Below are 14,509 nucleotides of genomic sequence, written 5' to 3' on the forward strand. Positions count from 1 at the left end.
GAAGATGAGGAGGACAAATTCGACATAATTGACTATGCAAATGCGGATTTCTTTGAAGAAATGGTAGAAAAACTTGAAAACACCAGTAAAAAATTGGATCAAGAAATCGACATCAACAATGCAAAGTTAATAACAGACAAGCAACACCCCGAAGTGGAAAAAGGACAGGCATACAAAGACAAAGAAACTCTAAAAAATGTCCTCAGCTACTACGCAATCAAAAACAACTTTCAGTACAAAGTGTGGAAGTCCTGCTCTCAAGAATACAGTCTGAAATGTGTTTACGAAAGCTGCAATTGGTCACTAAGAGCATCGAGAAATGGGCCAACAAACACATTCATAATCAGGAGGTTGGTTTTTAATAGTTTTTTAATGTTGTTTTTGTTGTCAGCCTTAACAAATGACCTGTTTTCACAATTTGTACTGAAATACACATGTTTGGTATCTGCAACAGGTTTGTTTTAATAGTTTTTTAATGTTGTTTTTGTTGTTTTTTTTTTTCAATAGGTTCTCAAATATGCACACATGCCCCATAAATATAAGGCATGAAGACCAAAGGCAAGCAACATCGAAACTGATAGGGGAATGCATAAAACCGAAGTTCTTGAACATAAAGACCAAGGCAACAGCGATGGACATAAAAGGGGAGTTGAAATACAGATTTGGCATCAAAATGAACTATATGAAAGCTTCGAGAAGTAAGGAACATGCAGTAAACGACTTGAGAGGTAATGCTAGTGACTCGTACAGCCTAATACCGAGTTTCTTACACATGGTGGAAAAAACAAACCCTGGATCATTTGTGGATCTGAAAACGGCAGAAGACAACAGCTTGCTCTTTGTTTTCATGGCGTTGGATGCATCCATAAAAGGGTGGGGAGCATGCAGACCGATAGTTGTTGTGGACGGAACGTTCCTCAAAGCAGCTTATGGGGGAACTTTGTTGTGCGCATGCACACAAGATGCAGCAGGTCATATTTTTCCACTAGCGTTTTGTGTTGCAGATTCTGAGAATGACCAATCTTGGAAATGGTTCTTCAAAAAATTTAAAGAAGCGTATGGTGTACGGGAACACCAATGCCTAATTTCGGACGATGAAATGAAAGCCTCATCAAAGCGAGAGAAATCTATCCGAAATTGCACACGATTCTTGCGGTTACCACATTTTGAGCAACCTTAAAACAAGCTTCAAACAACATGCTGCCAAATACAATCTGCCATTCTTTGGAGCAGTGAAAGCCTACACAGAAAAGCAATTCGAGTTCCACATGGCTGAATTGGATGGATTGGACAAACGCATAAGACCTTACCTCAAAAAAATCGGGTATGAAAAGTGGTCAAGAATTCATAGCCAAAACAAGAGGTATTCCACAATGACCTCAAACATATCAGAATCACTGAACGCTGCAAATTTGGCAGCAATGGAGCTACCAATTACAACGCTGCTAGAATGCTTGAGAGCATTGGTGCAACAATGGACGCATACTAATAGGACAAAAGCACACAACACCTTCACTAAGCTATCACCAACTAAAGAAGACATACTGTTGAAAAATTACACATACTCATTGAATCTGGAGGTAAAATATTAATTATGCTTTTTTTTTTGTAGTGTTGTAGTGTTGTTGTAGTGCTGTTTTAATAGTTTTGTATTGTTGTTGTAGGAATTACAACTATGTTTGATTTTTTTTTTTTTCAATAAAATTTAAAACAGGTTAAAGCAACAACAGATTACTTGTTTGAGGTAACAAGAATGAAAGAATCGTGGGAAGTAGACCTAGAAAAAAGAACATGCACGTGCAACAGGTTCCAAATAGATGAAATGCCATGCGGGCACGCAGTGGCCGTGATGAGGGAGATGAACATGGACCCGTACACCTACTGTTCAGATTACTACACAAAAAAAAATTGGCTGGCAACTTATTCAGGGACAGTTTACCCAATAGGACACCAAAGTGAATGGGAGGTACCGGAAGAAGTGAAAAATATTACAGTCTTGCCTCCACATGAAAGAGTAAAATCAGGAAGACCAAAAACATTAAGAAGGAAGGCTGGATGGGAAAGGGATCAACACAACAAGTGCAGCAAATGTGGTGAACTGGGGCATAACAAAAGAACATGCAGCAGAAGACGTAGAAGGGAATAAAAACAACAACAGAACAACAGTGGAAAAACAAAAGAAAACTACACATACGTTATGAGAATTAGATATTGAGGAATTTAAATTTCTGAAATACACAGGGAATACAGTTTTTATTTGAAAAACATTGATTACATTGGGAATTGTTGATACTCTATATTGGATATTAAAAGATGTTGGATACTAAATTGAATATATATATGAAGTTTGTTATTGAAACAGTTTGTGTTTTTAATACTGAAATGAATATTTGGATTCAAAAAAACAGAGAAACTATAAGAAAAAAAAAAACAAAAAAAGAATGGATGTGAAATGAAAAAACAAACAACTTTAACATACCAACTTGTTTGTACATAAAAATAATAAGAAAAAACATACAAAAATAAAAGATTACATATTGTCCACACAAAGCGTAAGGAAAAACAACAGAACACCAATGTTTGTTTACGAAAAACAACATGAAAAACATTAAAACAACATTAAAAAACTATAAGAACAATGACAGTCTGATTGAAAAAGCAAATCACTTCTTGGGAAGGCTGGGAGGGGCCTCGGATTCACTTTCAATGTTCTCAGTTTGCTTCTTCATCCCATAATGATAAAATAACGCAGCCAAACGATCGCGGTGAATTTCCACATCAAAATCAGAGGATGGGATGGGTTTGCCATCAATGAAATACTCAGCAAATGATGCAACAAAAACACCACAATCACTGGAAAAAAAAAACAATAAAACACAAAAAAAGACACTATGAGAACACTGATAAAAAACAAAGTCAACAACAAAAAAATAAAAATACAAACAACCAGTGAAAAAACATTGAACACTAAACATAAAACTTACGCTGTGACATGCTCGGGTAAATCATCAACAGCAACAATAGGGAACGGTTCCATAGTGCTAAACTTAGTTTCGTTGCGAAGGCCTATGAAGTCTAACATAGAGAAGTAATATGGTAAAATAACAGAGAAAGGCTTGCAAGCCTCTTTGGCGACGATCATATACCTCCCAGAACGCAGTGAATTGTACAGATATATGCGCCTGTCAACTATGTTAAGACGACCACAAATCCAATGATCCTGTAATTTTACATTGATAGGCATAACAACATGATCAACCAAATGCCAAGGAGTGGCACATAATATCTTACCACCTTGAATGTACTGGGCCACATTGTGAGAAAGAGACAACACCGATATATCGTTGTTTTTCTCAACAAACCTCTCATACAAAGTTGTTATGCTAGAACAAAAGAGGCAATCAGTTGTGGTGACTTTGATTTTCGGCTCGGCTGAGTACATTATTTTCTTACGAAGATAATAGAAAATGATGTCAATGTGCTGAACAAACAGATAAAAAAAAGTAAGTGAAAAAACATTCAAACTTATAAAAAACTAACAGAACAACACTTAAAAACATTAAAAAAAATAAATAAAAAAATAATATGTAAAATAATAATAATAATAAAATAAAAACTTACAGAATTGGTAAGGAAACAATTAGGGTAGGCAAGGTTGTGAAACCACATCTTGTTGCTGATGTCCTCAACACCAAAACGAAATGGCGGAAATATAGTGTCCTTACCCTTACAATACACATTAGTTGTTGTGCTAAAAAAAAAACAAATAAAAAAATATCAAAATACAAATGAAAAAATAAAAAATAAATAGAAAACAATAACAGATATACAACTGAAAACACCTACAAAAATACTTACTTAGATTTATGCTTTCTAAGACCTGAATCAACCCACTTGACAAACTCAGCTTCCAATTGCGGATCAACAGGTTCACCAATCTTGTTGTCCAACGGGCACAAACCACGCACATATTTAACGACCTTATACACAGAATCATAAGGAGAAACCGAGGATGAACCTGATTTAGATGCACCAGAAGCAAGCTCAATGAATGGAGATTTCAAAACAGCTCCTTTCTTTCGATCCCTCTTTTGAGGACGTAAAATAAGAGTCTCTTGAAAAACAACCATTTCAAGATCAGTCTTCTCAGAAGTCTCAACAGGAGCAGGGGCATGAGTTGAGGAACCAATCTAAAAAAGAGAAAGGATAAATAAAAAGACTTATTTTTAAATTTCAAACAGTACAATAAAAACACCATAAAAACAACAATAGAATACCAAATAAATACAAATATAAAAAAAAAAAAAAACATAAACACAAACCAAATTCTCCACAGCTTTAACAGCAGATGCAATTGTTGCATCAACATCAATGTTCTCCTCCCCACCTTGAGACTGTTCAGGCTGATAACAAAAAAAAACAGTAAAAAACTATTAAAACAAACACAAAACACAGAAATACACAAAAAAAAGCACAAACAAAAATGATGTCCAAACAAGAAATACACCTGTTTGATCTCTGCAATAGGTTCCACAGGGTCAGAATTCTTGGCATCATCGACCTTGCCGGTATCATCATCCCTCGAAACAACCGCGGGGACAACAACACCCTCATCGTTACGAACATCGCCCGTGTGAGCCTCATCCTGACCAGCACCAACACCAGCTCCTCCCAGATCATCATCATCATCATCAGTTTCATCGTCATGATGATCATCTCCTTTGTCATCGTCGAATTTATCATCCTCGTCTTCCTCCGAAGTGGAATCTTCATCATCCTCATTTTCTGAAGTACGAAGAGCATCTTCAGACTGAGATCCATTGTGAGTGAGACCACCTTGGGATGACTGAGAAAAAAAAAATAAAAAATTAAGTAACTGTATAAAACAACATAAAAACACTACTAAAAAAATAACAGAAAAAGTAATGACAATTAAAAAAAAAAACACCTCAATAAGAATGTCCAGCTTCTTGTTCATCTCACCAACAGATTTCATAAGAATCCCTTGGTGACAACAACGAGATAAACACTTTTTAAATTCCTCAAACTCAACTCGGGAGACATTCTCATGAGCGGTTGATGAAGAAGAACCCATCGAAGCCGAGTTGACCGGCGGGCTTGGAACCACCTTTAATTTTGAATTTCACAGCCTCGGGAGTAGTCTCACCAGAGAAAAAATCAGTGAGGCTCAAACTCAATCTCTCAACGGAAGTTGGAGTGAGGTTTCTTAATTTTAACTGAAACAACAAAAACCAACAAAAAACAATATGCACATGAAACTGAAATTATAAAATAACAACAACAATAAAAACATAAAGTATAAATAATGTATACAAAAACAACATTAAAACAACAGTGGAAAAATAATAAAAAACAACAGGATTACCTCTTTCAAAGACCGATCGAAAATGAGGGTGTTCATGACATCCATTTTCACCATACCCTCCTTGTCCTTGGGTAATTTAGGCCAATTCAAAATCCTTGGAATGCCAACATTTGAGTACAAGGATAGTTTCCCAATAACATACGGGCAACACTCGAAAAACCAGAATTGAATAGCCAAAGGAAAACCCAAATAATCTGTAATACCCACCATCCTCGTCACTACGAACTACCCTCTTATAACCGTAATCTATCTTACCCTTCAAAGAATGCATAGTGATATCAAAACAATGCTTGCCCCACCCAAATTCATTATATCGACCACTATCCACAACATCTATTTCCTCAGACGAAACAACTTTACCAGGGGGACCACCTAACAAATAACACTGCACAAAATACAATACAGCCAACTTGACTGCAAGATCGTCGTTATCCTTAAGATTGTCAGCAATAAAAGCAGTCTGAATAGCACCCTTGGTAATTTTTTTGTACCCCTTAAAACAAGATTTGACCAATTCATTATCATCTTGCTTAAACTGATAAAAATCAGAATCAACATGACAATCTAACCCCGTGACCAACGCAAACTCTTCGATACTAAACCTAAGGTATTTCCCTTGGACACAAACCCAAAACTCCAACCCATTAGGCTGCTGAACCTCCCTCAACAACAAACAATGAAGCAATTGGTAATGAATTATGTACTCAGAAATTCGAAGAAAATAACCAAACACAGATTTTGAAAAAATTTCCAATTGGCTTTCAGTTAAAATTCTCTTAATGTCACCAAGTATAGAGTAATAACCAGATGTTACTACTCTAGAATGATAAAATTGAGATCGAGTGTACTTGCATTCCCAATCCTAAAAAACAGAACAATGAAAACACTGATAAAACACCAAAAAACACTACGAAAATAACAACAACAAAAAAACATAGAACAGAATGCATAACATGACAAACCTCAACAATCCTATTAACAGGAATTTCTTCAGAAACACCTGATGATGGCAACACCTTCACAGGGGATTTACCCTTGCCCTAAAATAAAAAATAACAACACCAACAAAACAACAAATAAAAAATTAACAAAAACACATAAATAAATCAAACAAGATATATAAAACAATTACAAATACATAAACAAAAACAAACAAATACCCAGATATATGAACTTCAAATATCGAATTTAACAAAAAAACAAAAAACCTCAAAAACAACAACAGATAAATAGTAAAATACCTTAACAGAAACAGGCGACTTAAGAAATTCAGAATCCAACTCAAAATCTGAGTCTGAATTTTCAACAACAGTTCGAGGTCTTTTTCCTCGAGTGTTCTTCGAAGGTCCAGCAATGGTTTTTCTTTTAACAGAAGGGGAAGTGGGGCTAGGAGGGTTCTCTTTCAGATTTTTTTTACCCATTTTTGATTTGGGTCTGGTTTTCTGCGATTGTTTTGTGGGTTTTGTAACTTTGGCCGGAGATGGTGATGAACGAGTAACGGCCATTATGAAGAACTATGAAGGTATTTATAGACAAAAATAATAAAAATGGGAGGGAAAATGAGAGGGAAGTTTAAGATAGTCGGATGGGATTTGAAATTTTTTAAAATGAAAAAACTACCCACTATTACAACCGTCTAAGCAAACTGAAAATGGGGAAGAAGATGAACAGTTGAGGTGAGAGAGATTACAAATTACAAAAATTAGATTCGAAAATAATAAAAAAAAAATAAAAGAAAAATACATAAATACAATACTTTTTGATCAGAACACATAACCGTCAAATCAAAACAATTAATTTTTTTTTTTAAAAAAAAAAACGTGGCAAAACCCTATCGTGACAAGTGGCAATGAAAATCCCTTACACGGCTAAAGTTTAAAAGGCAGTAAACTGCCAAAAAAAAAACAGTATAAATGTTGTTTTTGCCGTGGCACAGTATAAATGTAATAAAATGGAAAAAATCAGTAGTGGGTGTAAATTTCCCTAAAAAAAAAAAAGAAATTAATACTAAAATGAAAATGGAATAGAAGAGTGAAAGAGGGGAGTTCGGATGTGAGCTGTGTGGGGACTTGGGCTGGGCTGGGCTAGACGGCGTGAGGCTCGACTCGACTCTCGAGCCTTACTGCTGCGCTGGGCCCCACCTTTTTGCTTTCTTATGTTATTTTCATAAACCTTTTTATATAGTTTTACAACATTACTCATTTTCCTTCTCTTTCTTTTTTCATTTTTTATTATAATTTTGTCCTCACTTCTAACTTTCCCTTATCAATCCTCCCCAAAACTACACATAATTTTGCTTTCCTACCATTGCTCTGCACATACAACCAAAATACTCCTTATGTTTCATATTGCTAGTGTGAGTGATTTGTTGAGGTTATAGAGTAGGACTTTTATTTAACAATATTTTATTCAAAAATAATTTTTAATTTGTTATAAGAAAAATAAAATTTTAATTCGAACTAATTATAAATAAAAATAATTTTTAAATTGTAATAAGCTATATATTTTTTAAGTCCCGTATCAATAAATTATACTTTTATGTAAGAATAATTATATTTTAATAAAATATATACATATATTTTGTAAATTTATTTACGTAAAATTAATAATTTTTATTCCAAATTGTAATACATGTATAAATATTATATTTACTCTAATATAATTGTATTATGATATAGTATTAATGACCGTTTATTAATATTGTTATATTAATATTTTTTGGTATTTTAATTTTTTTTCTAGTGTAATTCTATTTAATTATAACTCCTCAATGAGAATATAATTTGCTTAATCCTAAGTATATTCTTAGATAAATATTCTACTCTATTACACTTAGTTGTTATCAAATCTTAACCCCATAATAAATTTTAATAATTGGGTAAATATATTAAGTTTTTTATGATTAAATTTATCTAATACAAGAATTCTAATTTTCATTTTTGAAATAGTTTCAATTTTGACAATAATTAAGTAAATTATTAATTATTTAAGTTGAGAAAAAGTGATTAGATAAAAAGTTTTAAGGGTAAGGAAAATTTTTATAAAGTAGACTAGTCATTAAATTAATTTAAATTCCTTTAAGGACTTTGGATTCTCTTTTTTTTCCCTCTATATTAGACACAACACATCACAACACCTTCTTTTTCTTCTTTTGGTAAAAGTATTTTATCTTCTTTTCTAGTTTTAACTTCAAAGTTAGTATTCTATCAAAAAAAAAAAAAAACTTCAAAGTTAGTATATTTAGTTTTTTTTTTTTTTTTTTGGATGTGAAATCAAATGAATCTTGCCCTACCACCGTACATAGTTAATGCTCCTTGGTATAAAGAAAGTACCTAAAACCCATAAAGAAAAGTCAAAGTTTCTTTTAGTAAATCACAGCCAATGTTATTGGATTTTGGCTCAGCTTTTATTTCAAGCAAAGTGACATTTTTGCATTTTATTTTTCCTTCAAATATTGTGGTGTGTATTTGACCTTTTTTTTTTTTTTTTTTTTTTTGAAGAAAAGCGTAATAATATATTAAATGAAAATTAGACCTCATGGTCGTTACACAATAAGTTCTCCGGAACGGAGTTGATTGGAATCGATCCATACACCTGGTGGGTAAAAGCCCACTTAGCAACATTATGAGTTGCAAAGTTGCAGTTCCTACTAACATTCGAAAAATGACAACAAATAAAATAAGGAGAAGACTTAGTACAGAAGGAGACATAGTTCTCTATGGCCCAATGGGACACCTTCCCATTGAGAGCATTGATTGCTAGTCTCGAGTCAGTCTCCACAATAACATACTTATACTTTAGATCCAAAGCAACAGACACCGCCAAGCAACAGGCCGCCGCTTCTCCACATAGAGCCTCTGAGAAATCCAACCGGGACGTGTGAATAGAGGTCACCCTCCCCAGGTGATTCCTAGGTACAACAGCTATGCACATACTCTCCAAGCCCACACGAACATCACAATTCAATTTTATCCAGTCCAGAGGTGGAGGTGTCCAGCAATCCTTCACAGGCGGCGAAGGACTAGGCAAGAGAGAAGTATGGGACTCTGCGTAAGAAAACCCAATTTGGTCAATACATTTTACAATATCAGGAGTACCATTATTGTGTATCACCTCATTACGCATTCTCCATATATTGTCCACAACAATAGAAGCATAAAGAAAGACATCTTCAACTCGGATGCCCCTTTTATTGAGGCTCCAAATGAATTTCACCCAATCCCAAACTCGAATACCGGAACTACACACAGGAAAGATTCCCCACGGTGATGAACGCCACAGGTGCATAGCTACATCACAAGTAAGAAACAGATGTTCCATAGTTTCCTCACTCAAACCACATAACGGACTACCCTCAATCTGAACTCTTCTTTTAATCACTGCTCGAACTGGGAGAGCTTGAGAGAGAATGCACCACCAAAGGACCTTATGACGCTCCACTATTTTACTATTCCAAAGTTTGTTCCACAGTGCTGGGGCGACATTACAAGGAGGTGCTCTCTCCAAAGCTTGAGACAGATAAGCCGATTTACAGGAGAACCGCCCATTACTCTCCAAAGTCCATATCCAACTGTCTTTTCCAACTCCGGGGGGGGGGGGCATCTTTTAGAATAGCTGAAACAGTCTCATGATCGAAAAGACTATTTAATTTATGCAAATCCCATCCACCCCTAGGAGACAAGAGATAAGCCACACAGTTATTGTCCATTGCTACACTTCCGTTTGGTTTCGGAACGAAACCTTTCAAGTGAGGGATCCAAGGGTCCCTCCAGATGCTAGTGTCTCTTCCATCAGCCACCCTCTTGCAAGCCCCTTTTTGAAGGATTGCACTGCTTTTATGACATTCTTCCAAAACCAGGAATCAGAATCTTTGTACTTGCACTCAGGAAAATCCTTTCCCCTAAGGTATTTAGCCTCCAAGATCTTACAACATAACGACTGACTCCCAATCAATAAATTCAACCCCCACTTAGCCAAAAAGGCAAGGTTCATTTTCTTTGTTTTCCAAAAACCCAGACCTCCCATAGACTTAGGAAGGCAAAGCTTATCCCATGCTTTAAGATAAAGACCATGGTTCCCTTCCTCAAAACCCCACAAGAAGTCACGAATCATACCATCAATCCTATTCACAAGGCAGTTAGAAAATTTGGTTGTCTGCATGGCATAGATGGGCAAAGTGTTAGGTTTTATGCCCTAAATAAAACTCAATTTCAATGTAATCTATTTTATTCAACATCAATAAAGAAACAGAAGTATTTTTCATTCATTTGTGTATGTTTTGGTTCACTTTATCAATTGCTTGTCTATTTGATTTATAAATTCATCTTAAACCCTTTTCACATACTTGATCATGTTTATTGTGCTGTCATCACATTGGAAAGTAAACATGACTATGTGAATAAAGTTTCCTAGATTTATCAGACACAGGGTTTTACTGATATGATAATCTACAAGAAGAGTTTACTTGCATTTGGAGAAATGCTATGTTCTTTCCAGAACATTGGTTAAAGTAAAGCTCAGGTTGGATGCATGGAGTATGCATCGGAAGGGACCGATATTGAACTTTGACTTAGATTTAATTAAACTTACCGTAAAATCTATTCAAGTCAATATCACCAAGTTGATCCTAGATCAAATGTTCTTAATCCTGTTATGATTAGGCTCAATCTTGAAAGGCTATTCATGTTCTTTGATTTGTTAGTTAAGCCTACTTTTAGGTCAGGGTGATACGTACACTTTGGGAACACGGTAGTGCAATTGAGTGGGAGCGCTAACATAAACATGGAATCTATAGCTTCTATCTGGCGAATAGTAAGCAAAGGATGATCTCCTTCGAGCTTGACCAAACGAACATAAATGGTGGAGTACTCATTTCACATAAGCTGAAATATCATTTATACGGGGTCAAGTGTTTTAAGGATAAAATACATAGTAGGGTGTTACGGTAATCTAATCCCTTTACAGTGTAGATCATTCATATAGAGGATCATTGATCAAATTAGGATTATAACAATGGATAACTAATGATGCGTCTATATGGTGGAACATATAGAGTATTCTATATACTGAGAGTACAATTCTAAGTTCTATGCGTGGATTCAACGAAGAATTAATAAGTTAGTGAATGTTAGTGCTAAATTCTTGATCTACTTATTGGAAGCTCGGTTATATAGACCCATGGTCTCCGCACTAGTTGAGATAATGTTGTTTGTAAGAGTCATGTAATTGGTTTTGATTAATCAATTATAATTCACAAATTAAACTATGTCTATTTGTGAAATTTTCACTAAGTAAGGGCGAAATTGTAACGAAAGAGTTAATAGGGGCATATATGTTAATTATGATACTTTGTATGGTTCAATTAATAAATATGATAAATGACAATATTATTTAATAATTATTTATAGTTATTAAATAGTTAGAATTGACATTTAAATGGTTGATTTAGAAAATTGGCATTTTTGAGAAAATCAGATACAAAAGTTTTAAAATTGCAAAATTGCAAAAAGCAAGGCCCAAATCCATCAAGCTATGGCCGACCACTTTTGTAGGCATTTTAAGCTGATATTTTCATTATTTTAATGCCAAATAATTCAAACCTAACCCTAGTGGAATGCTATAAATAGATAGTGAAGACTTCAGGAAAATTACACTTCTGAATCAGAAAACCTGAGCCTTTCTCTCTCTACCTTGGCCGCCACTCTCTCTCTCTCTTCTTCCTTCATATTTTAAAATTACCTTAGTGATTAGAGTAGTACCCACACACAGCAAGCAATACTTCAATCATAGTGAGGAAGATCGTGAAGAAAGATCATCAACAAAGGAGTTTCAGCATCAAGGATTCAGAGAAAGAAATCCAGGTTCAGATCTTGATAATACTCTGCTACAGAAAGGATACAAGGGTTAGAGATCTGAACGGAAGGAGTCATTTAATTCTGCTGCACCCAATGTAAGGTTTCTTAAACTTTATACGTGTTTATTTCATCGTTTTAGAAAGTTCATATTTAGGATGTTAATAAACATACTTGTGAGTAGATCTAAGATCCTGGTAAAATAAATTCCAACACAAAGACAACCCCAATGACTTGATGAGGGTAGCCCTACCCGCTTTCGATAAAGTTTTAGCCTTCCACCCCTGAAGTTTAGTAATGAGATTTTCGAGAATGAAGTTAAAATCAACATCTTTTTGTCTTGATCTAAATAGAGGCAACCCCAAATACTTAATAACTCCCTCAGGGGTGTCTATACCCAAAGCTTTTTTAATTCCTCTCCTCATTCCTGTTGGGGTATTTTTGCTAAAAAATATTGAAGTTTTAAGTTTATTGACCTTCTGTCCAGACCACGAACAAAACTTCTCAAGACAATTCCAAAAAGATTTAGCTTCATTTATGTTAGCCCGACCAACCAAGATGAGGTCATCAGCAAAGAAAATATGGGAGAGCACCGGTCCCCCCCTACTTAGTTGTATCCCTTTAATAATACCCTTTCCAATCTCCTCTTCCAAGAGTCTAGAAAACACTTCTGCTGCACAAATGAAAAGGTAGGGGGATAACGGGTCACCCTGTCGAATGCCGCAGGAAGGTATGATTTTGCCTACCGGACCACCATTAAGAAAGATGTTGAGGGAGGTGGTGGATATGCACTGAGAGACCCAACCACAAAACTTTTGAGGGAACCCGAAACAACCAAGAACATGCTCTATAAAGGTCCAACTCAGCCTATCATAGGCTTTAACAAGGTCTATCTTGATCGCAAAGAATCCCTCTTTTCCTTGCTTCCGATTGAAGGAGTGGATAATCTCTTGTACCAAAACATTATTATCCTGAATACTCCTTCCAGGAACGAATGCAGCTTGAGTAGGACAGAGAAGAGACGGGAGGATAGGCTTAATTCTATTTGCAATAATTTTAGAAATGACCTTGTACATCACATTGCATAGAGAAATGGGCCTAAACTGATTTGGTCTCTTCGGGTTTCGCACTTTTGGTATCAACACCACATTCGTAGAATTCACACCCTTATGCATTCTTCCTTTCACAAAGAAATCAGCGACTGCATCACAGAAATCATCTCCAACTGACTCCCAGTAATGTTTAAAGAATAAAACGGACATTCCATCAAGTCCTTGGGCTTTATGATTACTCATGGCGAACAGAGTATTTCTTATTTCTTCGCGAGAAGGGCACCCAACAACCTTGTCCTGGTTCGCAAGAGAAATCCTTTCCCTGAATAAATGACCACAGTCTATCTGCCGGTCATAATTAGATCCTGAGAAAACAGCTTTGAAAAAATCCAAGAATTCCTGACCAATCAATTCCCGCTCATTAATCCAGACATTATGTTTATTCAAAATGCACTCAATAGCATTTCTCCTCCCTCTAATAGCTGCAGAGAGAAAGAAAAATTTTGAGCATTTATCACCATCCTTAAGCCACGCAATTCTCGCCCTTTGTTTCCGGTAAACCGCTTTCCTAGTTTTGGCTTCATTCAGGTTACGTCTAGTATCACAATCTAATGTCCAATCTCTAGAACCAGCAGGCAACTGTTGATGTAACACCCTAACTACCATAGGCGTATTACGTGAGTTTTAAACATACTGTGCAGCTCGTTGCTAATCAACGAGGTTTATGGAAAAACGTGATTAATTAAAATTTTGCTTTTTTAATTAAACTTATAAACAATATTACAAAAGACTCGGGATCCCGATTATAAAAATCATTTACAAAAATATTTAACTGATTAACTGTTACAAAAATAAAAGTCGTCTAACGACCAGTTACAAAAATCAGCCTCGCTGTCCCGATGATCGTACGCTCCAGGCCTAACCGCCCCGACATGTACAATCTCATAAGCTCGCTCACGGTCCATCAGCCAAAGCCTTGCTTTTACCTACACATAAACATAAACTGTGAGTCGACAGACTCAGCAAGAAAAGCATAATAATACTCATACATGATACTAACTGCCGTGTCCAACACGATACTGAGTCCCGCTACTGCCATGTCCAACATGGTACTGAGCCACTGAGTCCCGCTACGGCCATGTCCAACATGGTACTGAGCCACTACTGCCATGTCCAACATGGTGCGAGTTACGAACGTTCATAGGGACGGTACTATTGAC

The 14,509-nt window shown here is 35.6% G+C and overlaps 4 protein-coding genes and 1 long non-coding RNA gene across 5 annotated transcripts; 2 read left to right on the forward strand and 3 right to left on the reverse strand.

Annotated features, from left to right (window-relative positions):
• The first annotated feature begins 60 nt into the window (after positions 1-60).
• On the forward strand, positions 61-1,180 carry LOC133039641 (uncharacterized). Its single transcript, XM_061118547.1, has 2 exons — positions 61-350; positions 508-1,180. The coding sequence occupies exons 1-2, from the start codon at positions 61-63 to the stop codon at positions 1,178-1,180; spliced, it is 963 nt and encodes a 320-aa protein (XP_060974530.1).
• Positions 1,181-1,534: 354 nt separating this feature from the next.
• LOC133029333 (uncharacterized) lies at positions 1,535-2,850 on the forward strand. Its single transcript, XR_009683483.1, has 2 exons — positions 1,535-1,580; positions 1,715-2,850. It is a non-coding gene; the product is annotated as an uncharacterized LOC133029333 (long non-coding RNA).
• Positions 2,851-2,980: 130 nt separating this feature from the next.
• LOC133039642 (uncharacterized) lies at positions 2,981-4,992 on the reverse strand. The gene is made up of 3 exons (XM_061118548.1): positions 3,859-4,992; positions 3,622-3,751; positions 2,981-3,481 (listed from the first exon to the last, which is right to left on the reverse strand). Exons 1-3 carry the CDS (start codon positions 4,128-4,130, stop codon positions 2,981-2,983), a joined length of 903 nt encoding a protein of 300 aa, XP_060974531.1. The 5' UTR covers positions 4,131-4,992.
• LOC133039643 (uncharacterized) lies at positions 4,156-4,996 on the reverse strand. The gene is made up of 4 exons (XM_061118549.1): positions 4,949-4,996; positions 4,508-4,846; positions 4,319-4,403; positions 4,156-4,190 (listed from the first exon to the last, which is right to left on the reverse strand). Exons 1-4 carry the CDS (start codon positions 4,994-4,996, stop codon positions 4,156-4,158), a joined length of 507 nt encoding a protein of 168 aa, XP_060974532.1.
• Positions 4,997-5,066: 70 nt separating this feature from the next.
• On the reverse strand, positions 5,067-5,611 carry LOC133039644 (uncharacterized). The gene is made up of 2 exons (XM_061118550.1): positions 5,387-5,611; positions 5,067-5,237 (listed from the first exon to the last, which is right to left on the reverse strand). Exons 1-2 carry the CDS (start codon positions 5,594-5,596, stop codon positions 5,067-5,069), a joined length of 381 nt encoding a protein of 126 aa, XP_060974533.1. The 5' UTR covers positions 5,597-5,611.
• Positions 5,612-14,509: the final 8,898 nt, after the last annotated feature.

Source organism: Cannabis sativa, chromosome 7 (genome assembly GCF_029168945.1).
Source record: "Cannabis sativa cultivar Pink pepper isolate KNU-18-1 chromosome 7, ASM2916894v1, whole genome shotgun sequence".
Lineage (NCBI taxonomy): Eukaryota > Viridiplantae > Streptophyta > Magnoliopsida > Rosales > Cannabaceae > Cannabis > Cannabis sativa.